Raw genomic sequence first — 23,364 nt, 5'->3', positions numbered from 1 at the left:
TAAACTATCTTTTTTTATTTCTAATCTTATTTTATTGTTATATAATTACAATCTTTATTATGATAATTAAATTTTCATAAAGATGCATCTTTTATGATGATGACATTTATCTGTCTTTTTGAAATGCCCCTTTTTATAGCTTCTTTTTCTTGAATAAGAACAAAAAAAAAAGTCCAAAACTAGGAAATTTTTTTTTTTAGTGGTCACCTAGTAGTTGATCTGTCAGTAGGAGTTAAAACTTATATTCATCAACCATTGCATGAACATTGGAATTGTGTAAGATCATCTCTAATGTAAATATTAATATCAGTTGTATATTTAACATTAAAAAGTATGATATGGTTTGTGCTCCAATATATAATGCTATTTAAAATACTCAAATCTACTTTTTCCCATAATCATGCGCAAAAGGAAAAGATTCAAGGTTCGAGCCTTGATATTTGGTTTGAGGATTTTCAAGGTTCGAACTGTGGTTGAGGTTTAAACCTGTGTTTGTTTGTAAAAATTAAGTAAAAAGTGGTTTGAAGGCAGTCCAACAAAACCAGTGTTTGGTTTAAAAAGAAAAGATTCAAAATTTGAATTCTGATGTGATGTTTTAACCATGCTAAACCCCAAAAAATAAAACCACCCCTCCCCTTGGTTCTTGCCGGTTTGAACTCCATGTTCAAATCACACATAGTTCAAACCCAAAGATTCATAATTTGAAACTCAAGTTCAAACCTCATAATTCAAAACCTACATAATTCCAACCCAAAGGTTTAAACCACCATGGTTTAAACCCTCATACCAAAAAGAAACTTTTTCTAAAGTTGTAAAAGTAAACTTTATTTTTAAAATAATTTGAAAATACAAAAATTGTAATTGTAATTGTATATTTAACATCAAAAAGTATGATATAGTATGTTATTTTTATTTTTGCTCTAATGCATAATGCTATTTGAAATGCTAAATATACTTTTTCCTATAATCATTAAGCTTTAAAAGTTGTAAAAGTAAAGTTTTATTTTTAAAATAATTAGAAAATGCAACGGTTACAATAATTACATGATAAAGTAAACATTTTAACGAATAACAATCAAATGTCAAATTTTTCATATATTATATTTAGTGGGAAATTTGCCATATGCTTTATTTAGTTGGCGCATGAGTTCTACATTTTGAAGAATGAGAAGTAAAGTGTTGCATGAGTCATAATTTAGGGAGAATTTTGTATAGGGTACTTATTTTCATCATTTTGTATTTATTGATGTGATATTGATAATTACCTTAAAGTTGCAGTCTTTATGGTAATAATCTTTATAAATTGAACGCAAATATAACCTATCTTTTCAGATTTCTAATCTTATTTTATTGTTATATAATTACAATCTTTATTATGATAATGAAATTTTTATAAAGATGTAGCTTGTACGATGATGACATTAATCTGTCTTTTTGAAGTGCTAGAACCAAAAAAAAAAAAAAAAAATCCAAAATTAGGAAAAAAAAATTTTAGTGGCCACCTAGTAGTTGATCTGTTAGTAGGAGTTAACACTTATATTCATCAACATTGCAAGAACATTAGAATTGTGTAAGACCATCTCCAATGTAAATGTTAATATCAGTTATATATTTAACATTAAAAAGTATAATATGATTTGTGCTCTAATATATAATGCTATTTAAAATACTCATTCTACTCTTCCCCATAATCATGCACAAAAGGAAAATATTCAAGGTTTGAGCCTTGATGTTTGGTTTGAGGCTTGATGTTTGGTTTGAGGATTCTCAAGGCTCGAGCTGTGGTTTAGGTTCAAACTAGTGTTTGTTTGCAAAATTAAGTAATAAGTGGTTTGAAGGAAGTCCAACAAAAGTAGTGTTTGATTTAAAAAGAAAATATTCAAGATTTGAACCATGATGTGATGTTTTAATCATGTTAAACTTCAAAAAATAAAATCATCCCTCCCCTTGGTTTTTGTCGGTTTTAACCTCATGTTCAAATCACACATGGTTCAAACTCAAAGATTCATGTTTGAAATCTAAGTTCAAACCTCATAATTCAAACCCAAAGGTTTAAACTACCATGGAACCCTCATACCAAACACAAGTTTTTAAAGTTGTAAAAGTAAACTCTATTTTTAAAATAATTTGAAAATACAAAAATTAAAATGCCAATTGTATATTTAACATAAAAAAGTATGATATGGTATGTTATTTTTTTTTTATCAATTGTATATTTAGCATAAAAAAGTATGATATAGTATGTTATTTTAATTTTTACCAATTGTATATTTAGCATAAAAAAGTATGATATGATATGTTATTTTTATTTTTACTCCAATGCATAATGCTATTTGAAATGTTAAATCTACTTTTTTCTATAATCATTAAGCTTTAAAAAGTTATAAAAGTAACTTTTATTTGTAAAATAATTAAAAAATGCAAAGGTTATAATAATTACATGATAAAGTAAACATTTCAACGAATAACAATTACATGTCAAATTTTTCATATGCTAAGTAGGAAATTTGTCACAAAGTATAACACATAAAAAATTAGCACAATACATAATATTATATTAGAAAATATTTTTAAACTCAAATACTAAATTTATAATTGACACATCTATTATACTATTACATTATAAATGCTCTTATTTCATTAGAGATGCTCTTATTCCATTAGAGATGCTCTAAGGTAACAAATTTTCACGGGCATACGATAAATTTCTATGTAGATCGAAGCATCAACGCTTCTCGCACGTGAGATAATTGTGCATTAAGAAAAGATTTTAAATTTTATAAAAAGTGAAATTTATTATGATAATCGGTGCAAGCGTTCATTACATGTTTACTTTTATGCGACTATTATTGATTTGTGTAGGAAACTGAAACACCTATATATATATATATATATATATATATATATACACACACACACACACACATAAAGAAATAACACTTTCATACTATGGGATTCGAACATTACCTTTCAACCCTTATAAAAAAAAAAAGAAAAAAAAAATCTTTGGCTAACAAGCTGTACCTACAAGAATAAAGATAACGAATTTTAAAAATATTTGAAAAAATTACTGAATTTACTTTTAAAGTGCGTTGATTTAGAGTTTTATCCTTTATTTTTGATTAATATTATTTTGACTAATATAATTATTTGATTAAAAATGTCACGCCCCGGAGCAAGAGTCGATGACGTGGAGGCTTGATTATGGGTTAAACGCGATTAAGAAATAAATATTAAGGAAATTCCCAAACGAGCCCCACTATTGTGCAGAAAATAAATTACAGGATCTGTCCACAGGATCTTCAGTATTGTACATACATGACACTTAAATAACATTATAGACAAGAACCACAGTCTAGAAATCCAAATATCAGAGTTTACAGAATTTACAAATTATTACATTCGTACACTAGGAGGATGAACATAATCCTCTCTTAATCGGGTGGTAGCAACTCAGCTACTCCGCACTGCTCCTAGAGTCGCCTGGGAGGGGTTTAATATTTATAAAACATATAAAACGTGAGCGAAATGCCAAATAGGATATATTTTAAAATAACTTTATAAATGAGTAAATAAGCAAATAAATAAATGAGTAAATGAATAAATATAGACATTCAGTTCCAACACAACAGTCGGAACCTCGCATCCTTTTTCTCAAAGGAAATATAACGAAAAATCTCCATATTACAGGCATCAGCAAGTAATTTATACTATGATAAATTACTTACACAACCACGTGCACAAGCCTTATCACCCCCGGGCCGGGTTTCGGGTTCTGCCCCTAATGATGCACTATCTACATCCTATCTAGGTCATCACCCAGTTTGCTGATTCACAAGATCTCTTATCTTAAGAAATCATTCATTAAACTTTCTGAAATCGTTCATTATGATCCCACGAACTACCACAAGCCGTGGGTCCCATGAACTAAAACAAACCATGGGTTCCATGACTACAATAAGCCATGGGTTTTAAATATTTTTCTTTCGCAACCAAGCCCCTTTCTTTAAAATATTTGCAAGGCCAAAACTCTTTTAAAATCAGGCTCACAAGGAAAAGGGTAAGAAATCCTACCTCACAAATATCAAACCTTTGGCTAGCGTTACTCTATTCCGGCTTTCGCTTCCTCAACGCCTCTCAATCCGAGTCCTTAGCTAGCACTGATGCAAAACAACACTTTAGGATCCCAATCTCATTCCTAAAGTAATTCAAACTCAATTATATCCTTTTGATTTCCTATTAGTGTGCCTTGACTCAAATCCAAGTTTCACAACCGATTTTTATAATCAGTTTGGGGGTTCTTTAAAGATCGAAATCAAATTCATGGAGTTGGTTTCCTATTTAATTTCAGTTTAAAAACAACCTTTTAAAGAAATTTCGGCAGCATGCCGGCATAAATAGGAAAAATGTCAAACCTGCAATTTAAGTTCAATTTTAAAATAAATTCTCCAGAATCCATCAAAACCAGTTTCCAATCAACTAAACAAGTTCAATAACTGAAAACCTTCAAATTTCATTCAATTCTAACAACAATTGTTCAAATCCAAACCCTAACTCAAAATTATTCAAATCTTACCAAAATTTTAAATTCTCAAATCAATAACTCAAATTCAAGTGTGGGTTTTCAAGAAATCTTTACCTCAAAGTGATTAAAGCTTGTTTCTCTCCATTTCTCTCATTTTTATTTTTTTTTTGTGTCTCGGCAGCAAGCCGAGAGAGAGAGAGAGAAAGAGAGAGAGACGAAGAGAGAGCAAGGGAGAGAGAAAGGCCGGCGGGAGAGGAAGAAAGAGAGAGAGAGTGGGAGTTACTGTGGAAGAAGAAGAAAGGAAAGAAGGAAAAGAAAGAAAGAAAGGAAGAGAGAGAGTGCCGTCTGGGCAGCCACGGGAAGGAAGGAAGAAAAGGAAAAAGAAAAGAAGAAAAAAAAAGGAAAAAAAAAGAAAAGGAAAAAGAAAAGAAAAATAAGTGTCTAAATATTTAAAAATACAGTCCAGAGAATGTGTCTACACATACTTCTGGGGAAAAAAATGTAATTACAGAAAATATTTAAATTCCTTGGAAATATTTAAATTTACACGTCAGAAACATTTAAAAATCAAAAATTAATTAATTAAACAAGATTAGACACACTAATAAATCTTAATTACCTTAATTAAGCTCGTTTAATTCTTCAAGTCATTACAAAAAAAAGTTTTAATAAAGAATAAGAGTTAAAAATCAAGACCTATACACTTTAAAGGCATGTTTGTTTGACTGTATTCGAGCAGCGTATTGTATAATAATACAATAATAAAATGTTTAGTGTGACCATCGTATTGTATAAGTTAATATGAATAGTAAATTAATACGGCATGTTAGGATTTTATTAGTTGGCATGTTTTGGAAATTGAATGAAAAAATTTAAAAACAGGTACAATCGGCAATTGACGTTTTTGAGCAAATCATTAAGAGATTTTGTCTGATTAATGTTTCCATATTTGGAATGTTTTGAAGAAGGAAAGTAATGTTAAAATTGCAAGTGCACAATATTGCATATAAGTAATGAAGTAGTGAATAAAGTATCGTTCCCACGAAGATTGCGTTAATTTTAATTAAGTACCGAAATTGGTTAATTCTAAAATTATTTGAATAACCTAAAATAAAATAGAAAAATAGTAAGAGAAAAATACAAATAAAAACTCAAATAAATAAAACTAAAATAAATAAAAGGCTCAAACAAATTAAAGACTAGGGCAATTGATTTCACCACATCTAATCTTCTTTAATTCCTCAATTCTCATTATTCATATTTATTATCCAAGTTGACAATCAAAAATCCCTAATTTATTCAATGTTCTCTTTCGAGTTACACCAAAAGTCCTCTCAATTGCTAGCCCACTATATTCCTATGTGAATTACAATAATCAAAGTGTCATGAACGGTTCATGAATTTTCATATAGCGACCACACAAATTATGTAAGTATATTCCTATCTCACATGCAATTTATGGCATTTAACACAATGAACTCAACACATAATTCCCCTTTCAGTTCTATTATGATTAACCAATAATCTAATCAGTGGTCAATTAATTAGAAGCATTAAGAATGGTGATAAATACTCAATCTTAAAAAAATAAAAATAAATAACTCGAATAAAAGAAATAAAAATATCATAGTGGGGCTAAATCAGAGCTCTAGCAAAATAACACTAAAACATAATTAATTTAAAATAAATCAAAGGTTCCAACGTCTCAATTCACAAAAATACATAGATAGAGAAATTAAAAAGAAAAACCCATATAGAGGTGTCACAGGCTCCAAACTTAACTCTTCAATCTTCAATCTTTAATTCTTGATCTTCAAAATATTTTCTCTCTTGTAAAACCTAAAAACTAAAAATAAAAATCCTAAAAAAGTGACCCCAAATTTCTTCCATAATATTTTCTCAAAGCTCTTCCCACGGGGCTTTTCTTATTTTCTAGGTGCTATGCTCTGTGGAATAAGCGTTTGTAGCGCCGGGGGTTCTCTCCTCTGGTCTTGCGGCTGAAAAAGGCTTTAAATAAGCCTTGTGAGCCAAAGAGAGAGAACAGCCAAAGTAGAGCTGCTTTTGTCACCAAGACCATGTGGCAGCGTCTGGTAGGCGGGCGCTTTAAGTAAGCGATGTGGCACCGTGGGACAGGCTGAAGTGTGAGGGAGCACAGAGTAAAGATGGAGCGCAAAACACAAGATCCGGCACAGCTAAAAAAGGGCTGAGAAAGTGACTGCGCGGGATTTACGTTTTACGTGTATTTTTTTATGAGATAAAATACTGTAGAAAATTATGAATCATGATTCAAAATTATAGACAAATATATGAAAGAAACGTCTAGTTATTAATCCGGATTCTCTTCTCTCCTTTTTGTTTATTTTTTTTAATTGCTCATCCTTTTTCCTAATTTAGCACCCCAATTGATCTCTAACTTGCTCCTTTTTACCTAATTTAAATACAAATGAGGATTACTAATTAATTGGAGTTAGAAACCAAATAAAATCAACTAAAATAAAATAAAATAAAACAATAGAAAACTAAATTAAAAATAAACAAAATAAATAAATTGTTTAAGAAGAAAGCAAATTTAAATGCAAATAAGAAGAAAAGTAATTCTATTTTATAGAGTTATAAAAAAACATACTTGATCAAGGCAATGTCAAGAAGATTTGAGGAGATTTGATTGCTATATGAAATCACGGTGATATCTGCAGATTTGATATGAGAATTATTTTAGGGACGAATATTATATTGATTGATTTAATGAGCTGATTGTGTTTTGAGTATGTGAGGAATTGATTATTGGAGATTTACCTTGCATCGTGTGGACGTGAAAGTGCAAGTAAAAGGCAAGCTTGGAAATGCAGGCTTGGATGTTTAATTCAGTTTGAAAGTATCCTTGTTTTATCCAAATTATATCTAAAGCAATCTTGAAGATTAGTTTATCTCTTGGTTTTTTATATATATCATTTAAAGTCCAAATCGTATTGGACTTTCTACAAAGACCAAGAGATAGACGACTACCATCTATATATTCATGGGATATATACGTGAATGGTGTGTGTCTTTGAGAAAAAATATATTGAGCTTTTATGTTTTAAGGTTTTAATATAATTGAAGGTCATATTTGGGGCAATGAGTTTACAAAGATAATTTCAAAAAATAGTATGTGAATTTCGTGAGCCTTGAGAGTTTATTCAAGATCGTTCTTCGAGAGAAGAATTATAAGTTTTCTGGAGGAAGCACACTATTAGTCGAAGGGAGTTCGCCACTCAGTTTGAGGACGAGTGGTGCTCGCTAGACAAGGTCACTGAGAAGATTCATCACAACGGCGACATCATCGAGGTGGGAGTCTTTGAATGTATAAGACCGAGAAGTGTTTGTAATCATTCTATCTTAGTAGATTGTTCACTGTCTAGGCATGGTCCCGCGGAGTAGGTTGTTTAACCGAACCGTAATACCATTTTCTGGTGTTCTTTATTTTTCCAACATTATTTTCTGCGCGTTTAGTTATTTGTTGCTAAATCTAGAAATAACTATTAATCACTAGTGTTACTGAAAGTGTTATACCACTCTTTGTAATACCTGCGTAAAAAATAGATCTTACAATTGGTATAATCACGGTTCACTAACCGTTTGCTTGGTGAGATTCTAGGAGTTGGTATGTTGTAGTAGGAATGGATTTTCTGAAAGAAGGTGGTGCGGTCTCATGCCTTTCTCTCCTCGATGGTTCCAATTATTCTTATTGGAAAGCTCGTATGAAGTCGTTCATCAAAGCAATTGATGAGAAGGTGTGACGTGCTGTGTTGACTGGTTAGACGCACCCTGTTATCAAACATGAGGCCAGAGAAGAAGTTATGAAACCCTAAGAGAAATTATCTACTGAAGAAGATCGATTGACAAATAACAATTTAAGAGCACTGAATGCCATATTTAACGAAGTTGATGCCAATCAATTTAAGCTCATTTCAACATGTGAATTAGCCAAGGATGCTTGGGAAATTTTAGAAACTCCTCATGAAGGTACGACTGCCGTCAGATTATCAAAGCTTCAAATTTTCACTATAAGGTTTGAAAATCTTTGTATGCTTGAAAATGAAACAATATCCGATTTCAATTCAAAATTATGTGACAATGCTAATGAGGTATTTGCTCTTGGTGAAATATACTCCGAGGTAAAACTGGTGAGGAATGCCCTGAGATCGTTACCAAAAAGATTTGCATACAAAGTGTCTGTTATTGAGTAGGCCAAAAATATAAAGTCAATGAGGCTAGACGAATTAATGGGCTCTTTGTGCATTTTCGAGATGAACCTGAATGAAAACAAGGAGAATGAGAAAAGCATTACTTTCCAAGCTGAAGTCCAAAAGCCTGTTGAAGAATTTGAGTCGATGATGAAGGAGATTTGGCAGAATCGGTTGTTCAGTTGTCTAAGAATTTTGAGAAAATCTTGAAAAAGATTAATGAGAAAGGTAAATCTTCAAATTCAAGAAAATATGAAAGCTTTCAGAAAAATAAGGGCACTGCAAATTCCTCTAATGATGAGAAGAAAAATATGGGAATTCAATGCTAGGAATGCGACGGATTTGGGCACATTTAATCCGAGTGTGCTAACACTCTCAAGAAGAACAAGAAGAAATCACTTAATGCTACCTGGAGTGATGAAGAATGTTTATATTGGTCAGGGTGTTTATGTTGACTGTGTTGCATACAGTGTTATAATACTTCCTGTGACAAATTCCGTGAGCAGCAAAGAGGACGAAGTTGATTCGGATTCTGACAACAACAGTGATGATGAGGACCACACTAGTGAAATTATACAGGAAGCATACAAAACCATGTATTGTAAGTAGGTTAAAGTGTGTGAAATGAATAAGTATCTGCGAGAGTGAGTTGATGAGCTTGTCAAAGAGACGGATGTGTTGAAGAAGGTTGCAGATAATTATGAATTCCTTGTTGCTAAGAAGGATAAGAAATTGAAATAGACCAGGGCTGAATTGGGAAGTACTTAGAAGTCATTGAAAATGATGAATTATGACACTGCCAAACTGGATCATATTCTCTTAATAGGAAAAGCGATAGTGATCATCATAGACTTGGCTACACTGATGAAAGCTCAACGTCTAAAATTGTATTTGTGAAGGAGATGCATGTTCCTAAACTTCAAACTATGCCTGGTAAGTAGGTAACTATTCTTCCCCCTCGGCACAAGTCAATAAAGTTTGTTTCTACATGTCACTATTGTAGATTTTCGGGCACATAAGACTGAGATGCTACAAGTATTTAAATACTTTGAAGAGAGGTATGCTTCCTAATCCATCGAATTTCGCAAAAAGGACACCTAGAATAAAGATTGATGTGCACGACAAATTTTTTAGACATGTGTGGGTAAGGAAATCTAAGTTGAGGTATCACAGGGCTAACACTTCTTTAGAAGCATGTACTAATGATTTTGGGTGTAATAAAAATAAGGGACTAAAAAAGCAAATAAAAAAGGAAAAGAGGACCCAAAAAACAAAAGAAAGAAAAGGAAAAAAAAAACCCTAAAAAAGAAGATATAATGGTAAAAAATGATAAGATTAGATAAAGGGTGGGAGGAAAAAATGAGAGACTAAAGGAAGCAAATAAAAAAGGAAGGAGGACAAAAAAAAAAAAACAAAAGAAAGAAAAGGAAAAAAAAACCCTAAAAAAGAAGATATAATGGTAAAAAATGATAAGATTAGATAAAGGGGGGGAGGAAAAAATGAGAGACTAAAGGAAAGAAAAGAAGAAAAAAAAAAAAAAACAAAAGAAAGAAAGCAAAAAATCAAAAACAAAATGGAATGACTAAAATGATAATAAGATTGAATAAGAGTGATAGGAAAATGAAAGATAGGGACTAATGAAGCAAACGAGAAAGGAAGGTAAGAGAAAAAATAAAAATTATGGACTAAAGAAGCAAATGAGAAAGGAAAGAGACCAAAAAACAAATAAAAGAAAGAAAAGGAAAAAAATAGAAACGTAAAAAAAAGAAAAAAGAACGAACGTTTCGTTCTCCCTTCTCACAGACAAAACGTTTCGTCCCTATTGATAAAACGTTTCGTCCTCAAAAGCGTCACGTTTCATCATCAAAAGCGTCTTTGACACTTTTATATATGTAATAATAAATATAATGAGTAATAAATAGATAATAGATAGAAAATAATTGTTTACGGTAACTATTATTTATCAAAATATTTTTAAAAATGATCTATAATTTATCTTCTCTACTGTTTTTAAGAGAAAATTGTTGAATTTTTTTAAAAGTGTATAAATATGAATTTTTATCTTTTATTTTTTATTAATATTTTGTATTAATATAGTAATTTAATTAAAAAGAATATTAATTAAGGATAGGGAGGAAAAATAAAGATTATACGGTTTTAAAGGGATATTTGTAAGATTTCTCATGCCCAACATATCTACGTTGGGCTGGGAACCCAAAATAGTGGCCCAACCCAATGAACAAGCTAATGGTGCTTCCTCAAGACTATTCAGGCGTTATTCAGAAACCCTAGCTTCATTTTTGCCTCCAAACTAAGCTAAACTGATCTTGTTTACCAGAATAACGCCATCTCTCTCTCTCTCCTGAATCCGATTATTCTCAATGGCGGATTCAGTTGATCAAGCGGCGAAGTCAGTTTCCGATTTGTCGGTGGATTCTTCCTCCGAAACTCTGAGCAAAAAGTAAGTCAGCCCAGAAACACCATTTCTCCGCGTTATCCCCTGTTTGGTTGATGAGAAAATGGAAGGAAATGAACGAACTTGTAAAATTGAGTTGTTCAAGTTGTTGTTGTTGTTGTTGTATTTATCCTTATTCGGCTTTCTAGTGGATTCTTCTCAGTTTTACTTGAGCATTTCCACAGGTTTTTAACTCGGAATGCTCAAAACTTTCTAGGGTTTTGACTGTTTCGGTTCTCTGTTGCTTACAGTGCACGCAAGAGGGAATTGAAGAACAAGCAGAAGGAGGACGAGAGACGGCGAAAGGAAGAGGAAAAGGCAAAGCAGGTACTCATTTTCTAACGACTGATTACATTTTGTTTGGTTCATTTGAGAAATGATGGGAAAAATCAGAAACGACCTGAAATTCCAAGGAGATGAAATAGTCCCTAAACAATTGCGATTTGAACAAGTGCCTTTTTATTTCCTATTTTCTACTTTAATCTTTTTTCCCTCTCCTTAGATGAGCAAATTTGACTGTATAAAGCGGAATAAATATGTGTTCGTTGTTAAATTGTGAATAGGGTGAATTTAATTAGGTCTGGATATTTCATGCTATAACCTTTTTTTTTCGGCATTTCATTACATTTTTGGAATAAATTTTTTTTTTTTTTGGGTTATTGTGAATAGGATGTGGACTTAAATGTTAATATTTCTGTCTTTCATTAGTATTATGTTATTGTGTTATGGAGTTATTTATTTAGGTTTTTTTTTTGATACAACACGGGATCGAATCCGTAACCCCCACTTAAACCCCATCCCACCCAAACCCCCCATTGCCACTAGACGAAGAGGTCTTAGGCGTGTTATGGACTCAAATTGGACTGCTATCTTCTGTTCTTAATGTGTTTCTATATTTTTCATCACAATTAGACGTTTTTCTGTGTTATCGTATTGTAAATATCGGCTGGAAAATGGGAAATGGACAACCATGGTCCTTACCTGACCAGCACTGGAGGTGTGCTAAGCAATGAATAGGGTCAGTCTGTAAGTTGATTTATAGAATCATGGGCATGAAGTTATAGGATGAGTTGTAACTATTATTATCAGGATTACCATATGATTTTGCCTTTTTTGTTTTCTGTTTTCGGATTAGTAACGCTCCTGTTTGATTCATTGCTTCTAGAATATCTGCTACTTCATTATTAAATCATATGTTAAATATTTTGTTTACATCTTTCAGGCAGCAGCAGCAGCAGTGAACCCCCAGGTTAAGAAATCTGCCGCAGCTGATGATGAGGACATGGATCCTACGGTATAAATTTGATCTTCCTTTTCATAGAAGCTTACATCGGGTTATGAAGATTTCCTTATTCTTATTTGATTTTCTCCTTCTGCTGCAGCAATACTTTGAAAACAGGATTAAGTATCTCGAAGCGCAGAAGAAAGAGGGTCGAAATCCATATCCTCATAAATTCTTTGTTTCCATGTCAATTCTGGAGTATGTAGAGAAGTATGGAGGCTTAAGCAATGGGGAACACCAGGAGGATGTTTCTGTATCTTTAGCAGGTATTAAAGTTTTGGAACTTTTTAGCAACAGAGATTATTCCTTTGTGTTTGTTTCTGTTAAATTAACGCTTTTTTTAAAAAAAAAAAATCTTATGCAAGGTCGAATTATGAGCAAGCGATCATCCTCGTCAAAACTCTTCTTTTATGATTTGCATGGTGGTGGTGCTAAAGTTCAAGTTATGGCTGATGCAAGGTACTTAAAAGTTTTAATTTTTTTCTTTAAATATTATCATTTTATATTTTTCTTTGCTTTTTCGCCTGTGGATGTGGTGTCCTAGGAATGTTTAACTCTCCAATTAGTTGATTTTTTATTCAATATTTGGAGCCAGTACAATATATAACTTTGAGGGTTTAAAATTAAACTCTGATCATTCAGGGCATGTTCTTTTGGAGTGTAACTTGAGTGTAGTTTTTGAGTTAAATTTAAGTTATAACTTGAGTTGAAGTTGTAACTTGAATAAAGTTGAGTAAAGTTGAATAAAGTTAGAACTTAAAAGAACGTGAACTTGAATAAAGTTGTAACTTGAGTTTAAATTTTTTATGAGTTTTGTTGCAAAAGAACAACGCCTTAATGTTTGTTTCTTTATAGACATGTTTAACCCTATCAATTAGGGTCTAGAATTAATTATGAAAAATATCAAAATATTCAATTGACTCTTTAATACATCAAAGTTGAAACTTCTTGATATTGTGAGGAAAGTAAAGAATTTATAAATTAATTGACAACTCGTTAGTAAAGTTTCTCTCTGCTTGGTAATTTTCTTTTGTTAGTTGACTTGAGTGCATGCACATATTGGTAGACATTTATTTGATTTTTTTTTCTTTGTTTAAATGCAGCAAGTCATACTTGGATGAAGCTGAATTTTCTAAATTCCATTCAAGTGTAAAACGTGGTGATATTGTCGGAGTCACTGGATTTCCAGGTATGTGATGCTGTAGCTTCCAGCTAGCTCTTGTTGTAAATTATTTTCACAAAATGGAAATAACTTCCTCAGATGTACATGGGATGTATGGATATTGAAGTGGTTGAGCATTTGACTTATGGCATCTGGATCCTTTTTCAGTCTCATTTAAGTTTATGTTTGGGTCGATGAATCGGATATATTATAAAAATTTCTGAGATGTTTTAACCTCATTTAGGAAAAACTAAAAGGGGCGAATTGAGTATTTTCCCAAAATCATATTTGGTCTTGTCCCATTGTCTGCATATGATGCCAAGGCAGAAAGCTGGTCCAGGTTCAGAGAGTGCCAATTTGAAGGTTAGCAGACTTAGTTTCACGATCAGTTTGCTCCTTGAGAATTTGTTCGCTTCTTATTATGTGTTTATGACATCATATAATTTTGCAGAAAACTGATGTTTGGGTCCCCGGAAGTACCAGGAATCCTGAAACATATATTTTAAAAGATCAGGTGTCGATTTTTTTCCTTTCTTTTTGGTTCCAATATTTTACACATGTTCCTTATTTTGATGATATATATTGTGTCAACCTTGAGACAGATATCATGTCAATGTTATTTCATTTGGCACTTGTAGTCAACCTTGAGTCTTGCATTTTTTTTCTTATTTGTCTATTTTCTTCTTGCGAGAAATCACCGTCAACACTTCTGTTTTGTTTGTATCTATACTGGTTCACTCAATAAATTTGTAGCTTTTTCTATTTTTTTTCCCCAATTTAGTGTGCTGTGCCGTGATGATGGAAGTAGTCTGCCATTTTTATTTCTATCTCTTATATATTTCATTTCAGGTGTTTATTTTATTTTTTGATTTCATAATTCTTGGTAGGAAACTCGATATCGCCAACGTTATTTGGACTTGATGCTGAATTCTGAGGTTCGACAAATATTCAAGACCAGATCGAAGATAATATCTTATATTAGAAAGTTTCTTGATGACCTTGATTTTTTGGAGGTTAGTTTCTGTCATGCTGTGAACTTTTATTAACCACGTTTTTGTTGATATCTGCTATTAATATCTCTAGTTTTGGCTATTTTATGAACAAATCTTCTTTGCATCTTTTGTTTGCTCTTTGTTTTCTGAAAATATATTCCTCACCCAGGTTGAAACTCCAATGATGAACATGATTGCTGGCGGAGCAGCTGCCCGTCCTTTTGTTACCCATCACAATGAGCTTAACATGAGGCTTTACATGAGAATTGCACCTGAACTCTATCTTAAGGAGTTAGTTGTTGGTGGACTAGATCGTGTTTATGAGATTGGAAAACAGTTTAGGAATGAGGGCATAGATTTAACTCATAATCCCGAATTTACGACCTGTGAATTCTATATGGCTTTTGCGGACTACAATGACTTGATGGACTTAACTGAGAGGCTGCTGAGCGGTAAGAGCTGAATTTGGTCAATAGAAGGACCTTCATTGCTATACCAATTTGGTCAATAGAAGGACCTTCATTGCTATACCAATTTTCCCTCTCTTCTTTTGCTCTCCTGAATAACCTAGACTTGTTTGCTGAACATAGTTAATTTGAAACAGGGATGGTCAAGGAACTTACAGGTGGATATAAAATTAAGTATCATGCAAATGGGCTTGATAAGGACCCAATTGAGATTGACTTTACTCCACCATTCAGGTTTGTAATATATCTACCAGTCATAAATGTGTGCCGTAAACATTTGTATAACTCTTTTTTGGTTCCAACTATTGCAGAAGGATTGACATGATAGAGGATTTAGAGAGGATTGCGAATCTCAATATACCTAAGGACCTTTCAAGTGATGAAGCTAACAAATATCTTAGGGATGCTTGTGCAAAGTATGAAATCAAATGTCCACCTCCTGAGACAACAACTCGGTTGTTGGACAAGGTTCGACTTTTCTCTTTATATATTGAAGTTCTCTCTGTAAAATACTGGAGCAGTGACAGGATATTAGTGGCGTAAATTATGTTCTAGTGCTATATGCTATAGTTTGCCGAGACCTTAAAGATGAGTCTTTGATTTGCTTGGGTGTTTAGATAGACTATGAGCAGTGTCTGGTGGTGTATATTTTTTCTCAATAGGATTCGCCCAACTAATTCCTGAACTAATAAATCTCATAGAATTATTTAATATGCGTGCTATGACGGGTCCTTTCATGAGAAACAGAGCATAGATTTAGCAGAATCAATAAAGTCCAAGCGATTTTTGGCCCACGTTTTCTGTTTCCTTTTTCCTGGGGGGTGGGGGGGAGCCTTAGGTGGTAACTTTAGCACGCCTTTAGTTTCTGCACTTTCTAATTTGGTTCCTTGTAGTTCTGCTTTTAGTATTTACTTTATGGGTGATGGTGACTGAATTGTGGCACTTGAATTAATCAAGTTCAAGGATCTTTTGTAAAATAACAACTATTGAAGAAAAATCCGCCCCCTAGTATTATTGATAAACATTTTGCAGACTTATCACTAAATAGGGATGCGTGCACCAGTTTTTGAAACACATGATTTGAGATTGATGTGCTTTTCAATGCTTGCAGCTTGTGGGACACTTTTTGGAAGAGACGTGTGTGAACCCCACTTTCATCATTAACCATCCAGAGATTATGAGTCCTTTGGCAAAATGGCATAGATCCAAACCTGGTCTGACTGAACGTTTTGAGTTGTTTATTAACAAACGTGAGGTATGCTCTGTTAACGTCTGATTTACAATTCGTATTGTTCTTTATTCATGTCCAACTTTTGAATCTCTAACAATGTTTTTGGTCATTATTATCTCTCTACTGGCTCAGCTTTGCAATGCATACACTGAATTGAATGATCCTGTGGTTCAACGGCAAAGGTTTGCAGAACAACTCAAGGTATCACATAGTTCTCCACTCCAGTATTCTATTGTTGAATGAGTTTTCTTTCTTTTGAGAACAACTCAAGGTATCACATAGTTCTCCACTCCAGTATTCTATTGTTGAATGAGTTTTCTTTCTTTTGTTCTCAAAACGGTGGGGTTGGATTCCAGGACCGACAATCGGGTGATGACGAAGCAATGGCATTGGATGAGACATTTTGTACAGCTCTTGAGTATGGGTTGCCTCCAACTGGTGGTTGGGGATTGGGCATTGACCGGCTCTCTATGTTGTTTACTGATTCACAGAACATTAAGGTTAGTGCCTCTCTTTGTGTCTTTTCCTTGTTTCTGCTCTTGTACTTTTTGCATGCGTGTATGGGGGTGTGCGCGCTTGAATTTTTGTTTTATTATCATGATTATTTTTTCTCGTGTTTAAAGATGTCATACTGTTGATTGTCGCTCACTGTTTGTTTACTTTTGGGGACAGGAAGTACTTCTCTTCCCGGCTATGAAGCCTCAAGATGAAGCTCCTACAAAAGGTTTTTAGCTGCCCTTGTTTTTCTCACCTTTGGTGTTACGACTGTTTGCTTACTACTGATTCTTAATTAGAAATCTTTTTAAATTACATGAGATTTTTATTGATTGTCGAATGCTATTCTTTGGCAGTTGCAGGAGGAGCATAGGATACCGTAATCTCTGATGACAAGGTTTCACTGCTTATTGTTCCTGCCAAAACTAGTCATTTCTTACACCATCAGATTTAAATTTTGCGAGGGAATAGGCGAGGTGGGGGGTTGTGGGAGTGTAGCATTTGAAATGCTTTCACACACAGTAGTGATATTTTGAGATTTTTGTCATTATTTGCAAATTGAATTACGTCACAAATTTATAAAATCGTCGAGGGTTGTGAAGGGGTTTGATAGTTAATCGCATCTCTTTTGATTAACTAAATCACTGCTATATAAATAGGCCTTGTTAGTCGTGTGCTTGCATGCACTAGTGTGCTGAGGTGTTGCCGATGAATTTGAGCCGCCTGCGTTGGTCGCATCTTGTTGGGTACGAGATCTCGGCGGTTCATTACTCATAGCTGGTAATGTTGACATCTAGTTGCATCATGATGCCCATGGTGCGTTGCTGGTGGGATTTTCGCCTCCCCTCATGGTTTTTTTAGCTCACCAACGCAAGCGCTACCGGCTTTCTCAAGTGCCTTTATTTGCAATTTTGCATGTCTGGGTACAACTGGAGCTGCCATTTGGGACTAAGTTCTTGAGAGCACTCTTGACCATCGTGGCCTCCCTCTTACCGCTGCCATTTGGGTGGAGAAACTTAAACTCCGTTCACTTCACCGATTCGAGTTTATAATTTGAGTTTTGCTACAGTAAAAAGTTATCAGAAAGTCATATCTAACTTTTTTGCTACAGTAAAAAGCTCTCATATAAAATCACATCTTAACTCGAATTACAAACTCGAATTAGCGAAGTGAATGGGCTCTTATTTTTCCTTCTTTAAAGAATTGGTTTGTTCAAAAGTGGACCACTCGTTTACGTTAACTGTGATTGTGTGAAGAAATTTCTTTTTCCTTTATTCAAGTCAATGGCTCACTCAAAAAAATTAAACCAGTGACTTACTTTAAACCACTGATTTACTTAAAAGTAAACCAGTGGTTTATTATTTAGTTTGGATGGCATTACGGACTTTTAACTCAATAAAGTGGATTCTCATCAACTGATGAAAAATGAAGTGGTAAAGGCCGACAGGCTCTTGTTAGGAGCGTAATCTTTTTCCGTTTATAGTGAGCTCGAAATATAAATATTGATGTTTTACGTCTTCCAAAGCTTCAAGCTTGAAAAGCCTCTACCGCTCACCAAGTTAAAAAGAGCTTTTAGGTTTTTTCCACCAAGCTGCAAAGCCATTGGTGATAGTTTCTAGTTTCAAAAGGCATTTCTTATAGTTTGTGTGTGTCGAAACTTTTAAAAACCAAATATGCAAGAGTTTCACATTGAAAAGAAATGAAAATGTGTTCTCACAATGCTCTATATAAAGACTATGGATTTCTTTTCACCTTATACCTTGATCTCTAATATTTTATTTTGAATATAGAAATAAATGAAATTCAATGTAAATTTATTGTTTTTATAATTTTTAAAATTTAGTGCTATTTCAAAATTTTTATTTAAGCTTTGCTTTAATAATATGCTATGAATCATTCTCCACTCATGCACCACTAGATGACCAGAAAAAGAATCTCACTTTTATGAGCTGAAAATTAGATTAATGAATCTTTGATTCAAGCAATTACAAGAATAATGATTCATGGACAATAATGTATTAGAAGAAAGAAGGGAGAAGAACAGAACAAATTCTTCTAATTATGAAAGAGGAGTACAAGCAAATATATAGGCACATTACCAAGGGAGAAAAGGAAAAATTGCAACATAAAAGAATAACAGAAAAACCATATTCCAGCCTATACAAAATTCTGCCTAATAGTTTGTTATAACAGAATTTGTAACAAATGTGCTAAAATAATGAATGAGAACAAAAAGATAAAAAAGATTTAATAAAAAGGAAAGAAGAGGTGTTGGTTTGAGTCGCGGAGAACTTTTTAAGTTAAGGAGAAACATGCTAGTCAATTTTGGATAATTGTAACCTGAACTCAACCCCAATTGGTACAGTTTAGGACTTCTATTTTTATTACAGTGAAAGCATATACATTTGCAGCTTAATGTCAATATCTTGTCATACAAGTTAAGATGAATATCTGCTTAGGGGACTAAGATCCCAAATCTCAATCGTCTTGGAGTGCTAACTTGGTGGAGCCAAAAGCAAGAGTTGACACCGTTACAGAACCTGCATAAAAAAAAAAAAAGAAGAAGATTGGGAATGAACTAAAAAACAAAAAGAAAAACTAAATAATAATTGTAAACTCCACATAAAATGCATACCAGTCAAGGAGAGCTTTGAAACTCTCCATTTGTCTTTGAAAGCCTCCTACAAAGAGGTGTAAAGGTAAACGACCAAAATTTTACGAGCAATATATATATATATATATATATATATATTAGAAAAAGATACATAGTTCCCATAGTTCCTTTCTCTTTTCAGCAAAAGTAAACCAAAGAAGTTAAAAATCAAGGCCCCTATTGTTTTTTTCACAAAAAATTCGAATTCAACCTTTTTTATTACAATGTTTTCTCTCTCATAAATTCATAGTTTAATTAAGTTTTCAACTCGAATGAACGAACCACAAATGGGCGCATGGTGACATAAAACTCTAAGAGTAGATAGCTACAGAATAAACGAGGCACAAATGGGTGCATAGTGACATAAAATTATAAGAGTAGATAGTCACGGAGTTATATTAAATATATATATTATAATTGCAGAAAATACACCATCCCAAAACAACGCAGAGGCTTAGAATTCAAATCAACAACCTAAAAAACAAATCAACAAATGAGGGAAGAACCTAAAAGTGAGAAAGATGTGATCGCAAGATAAAAGTATATAGACGGCACAATGATTAGGATAAAGAAAATGGGATGCTTTAGTAAAACACTCTACCAATAAATCCCAAAAGAAAAAACATGAGAGATGGAAAAGGAGTGCATATGTTCGAATTCGGTCTTTAAATCCGAATAAAGTTTGAGACTTTTCACTCAAAGGACGACCCCATAAAAATAAAGAAAAACAAACGTGGAAAACTTAGCAGTTAGAGTCAATGTCAAAAAAATACGGCTCTCTCTTTAACTTTATGACCATTAACAATGCTGACCAAAGTAGTTAACAGTCTTACTAATAGTAAGATATTGGCCTACCAATCACTAAGCAAGCATTGTTTATACTTTATTAGCATCTAGATCTTCCATGCAATCAGTTTAGTCAATAAAATAATTCCATTAATTTTCCTTTATCAAGAGGTAGAAATGTGCATGTGGATCCCAATGGCTCCACTAGAATTCCAAATTTCTTTAAAGTTAAAAGAGGATTTTTTTGTGATCTTCCACAATAACCGTACAAGATTTTCCGTAGTACACTATGACCTATATTAATTATGTCATCACATAATAAGTTAATATGGCATATTGTACCCTAATCTTGAATTAATAATAGTTTTATCTTCCCCAAAAGTAGTAATAATTGAATGGTGGCATACCAAAAAAAAAAAAAAAAACGTCTAACATGAAGCAAGTCTAGCACATCCTAACTAGCACTTTCTGACCTCATTGTGTTTAAAATAAAAAGTAGGGTTATTAACACTGTTAGTTCTTGAACTTTGAATATGGTTACTAAATTTTTAATTTCAACATATTAGTTTCTGAACTTTTGATTTTATCCAACACAAGGTTTCGGTTTTTTTTTTTTTTCAATTTTTTTTTTGGCTTAAAATCACCTTTTGTTGATAAGTAATAATTATGTTGAACCTCAAACGTCACTTGGAGGTTTATTTCCTAAATGCTAAACATAATAGAAAGTGGACAAAGGCATGTGCAACGCTGAAAAATAAGTAAAACCTCCTTCACTTTCCAAATAATAATGATATGTTTATCTGGCCCTACTAACGGTCCCTTCTGCCATATGCAATTCTATTTGTACCTAATTAGGGTCAATTTTTTTTAATCATATCTACTTTGTAAACTTAGTGCTGAGTAAGATAATACAAAATTGATCTCTAAAAGTAACCAAACCAATATTGAAGTCCTTTTTTTGTTAGACGTAGCCAAATTAAGAACATAAATAACAATACCCCAATTTTTCAACATTTTATTTTCTTTAATGAATTGAGAGAGAGGAAAACGAATATCGAAAAAATCTAACACAACCTAATTAGGTTGATATCTACTAGAACAAATATTCTTAATACGTCCGTTATTTGAATAATATTTATGCATGGCTTTCTCCACACTACTTAATCATTTTTTTGGTGATCAGCCTCATCCAAGAAAGAAACAAAAAATAAATAAATAAACAAAAAAAAACTAAAATAAGGGTTAATCTCATAAATAGTCTCTGAAAGTTACTTTCAATCTCACTTTGGTCATTAACTTTTAAAACGTCCAGCATTTGGTCCCTGAAGTTTTACTCTATTTCATTTTCGGTCCTTCAATTAGCCAAGTATTAAATATTTAACATAATCGGTGTAAATAGGGACTAATTAAAATTACAAACATTTGAATTTTAGAGACTATTTATGGAAATCATCTTTTGTTTTTTTGTATTACTTTAGTCTCTAAACTTTACATAGTTTTAATTTTGGTCCCTAATTTACATAGATTTTGTCAAATATTTAACATTTAGATAACGGAAACAAAGTAAAACATCAGGGGACAATAATAAGACGTTTTAAAAGTCAGAGACTGAAATGAGATTGAGAGTAATCCTGAGAGACTATTTCTAAGATTAATGTTTTAAAAAATAAATAATAATAAACAGCTTGCTACGACTGAACATGCATATTACATCATATGATTAACTTATGTGATTCTCTTAGGATTTAATGGTACCAAGTTGCCTATAATTATCAGTGCAATGGTGATATTTTGTGCCAATCATCCTACTTTGCCAACTAGCGACCTTTTCATACTTCAGCTAAGATAAACTCCAAAAATAGCAGCTGACCTTTGAGTAGTACTAGAGCCCCCAAAAAACTCATATCAAGCAAGAGAATATTTGTGGAGCCCCTAAACCAAAAAAAAAAAAAAAAAAAAAAAACCCTAACGGGGTGAGAAAGAGATAGGGTGAAGGGAGGCATGGAGAAAAAGAGCTTTTATAACAAAAAGGTAGACAAAAGAAAATACCAAAACCCACTTGTTTAGTGGATCTAGTCTAACTTTAAATTTCTCATATTTGCCCAAAAATTAGAAGCCTTATAACCTGTTCAAAGTATCATATATACCAAGACCCCTAAGCAATAAAACATCAATATTTGATATTCTAAAGAACATAAAGCTTTTGTCTCTTTCCTTTTGGATTTGATTCATTCATCATTGATATTCTGAAATCATTTAGATTTTCAAGAATCTCTGTATATGATATTGGGGTGTGACTTGTAAAACTTTTGCTGCCAAAAAAGCATTGAGAGCTAGGGACAGAATAGGGTGAATATGATCTGCATGAGGGGTTTTTTATTTTTATTTTTAATTTTAATTAGAAGGCTGTAATAGAAAGATTGAAAAAGTGTATATTTTTACACCCCAAAGAGGATGTGTCGTCAACATGATTGCCAATGGTTGGAAAATTATATGGTCTAACAGTTGCAAAGACAACATACCATTTGCGGTCCTTTTACCAGTATATGTTTGTGCTGTGTGCTCCTCCTCCTCCTCCTCCCTCTCTCTCTCTCTCTCTCTCTCACTAGTCCTATACAATGTACTTGCTATCTCTTGGATTAGTTAGTGTGTAATAATTTTCTATCAACTAAGCTAGCATGAATATTATTTAGATATATATGTATATATATCCTAATTGTATATTTTATAGAAATTGAATTGTAGAGAAATAATCATTGCAGGTATTAATGTGTAATGAAAATTTATCTATAATAATAATAATAATAATAATAATAATAAACTACTAGAGAAATGTCAAGGGAATTAATTAGTTGCAATCGTTACTTCACTAATGCTCATCAAACTTTAATGTGGGCTTAAGTATGAATATGTTTTACTAACGAGTTAATGATACATATCATGAAAAATTTTATCAGGAATAAAAGCTAGATCCATCAATTTTTTTATTTTTTTTTAATTTTTATTTCTTCACCTGAAAACTTGCTAACCACTAACCAGTAGTCTTTTGTTACATAGCCCACCAACATTCCTAGCCCCTCATGTCCTGAT

General features: G+C 32.7%; 1 protein-coding gene across 1 annotated transcript; it reads left to right on the top strand.

Moving 5' to 3' along the window:
* The first annotated feature begins 10,965 nt into the window (after positions 1–10,965).
* On the top strand, positions 10,966–17,452 carry LOC21399784 (lysine--tRNA ligase, cytoplasmic). Its single transcript, XM_024164136.1, has 17 exons — positions 10,966–11,212; positions 11,458–11,533; positions 12,429–12,500; positions 12,589–12,754; positions 12,854–12,947; positions 13,592–13,677; positions 13,895–14,013; positions 14,102–14,164; positions 14,538–14,663; positions 14,812–15,094; positions 15,247–15,343; positions 15,421–15,577; positions 16,221–16,364; positions 16,473–16,541; positions 16,697–16,840; positions 17,013–17,064; positions 17,192–17,452. Exons 1-17 carry the CDS (start codon positions 11,133–11,135, stop codon positions 17,206–17,208), a joined length of 1,845 nt encoding a protein of 614 aa, XP_024019904.1. The 5' UTR covers positions 10,966–11,132; the 3' UTR covers positions 17,209–17,452.
* Positions 17,453–23,364: the final 5,912 nt, after the last annotated feature.

The sequence above is a fragment of the Morus notabilis genome, unplaced genomic scaffold (assembly GCF_000414095.1).
Source record: "Morus notabilis unplaced genomic scaffold, ASM41409v2 Scaffold499, whole genome shotgun sequence".
Lineage (NCBI taxonomy): Eukaryota > Viridiplantae > Streptophyta > Magnoliopsida > Rosales > Moraceae > Morus > Morus notabilis.
Note: the sequence above shows the minus strand (reverse complement) of the source record. Positions and strands in the feature narration are given on the sequence as shown.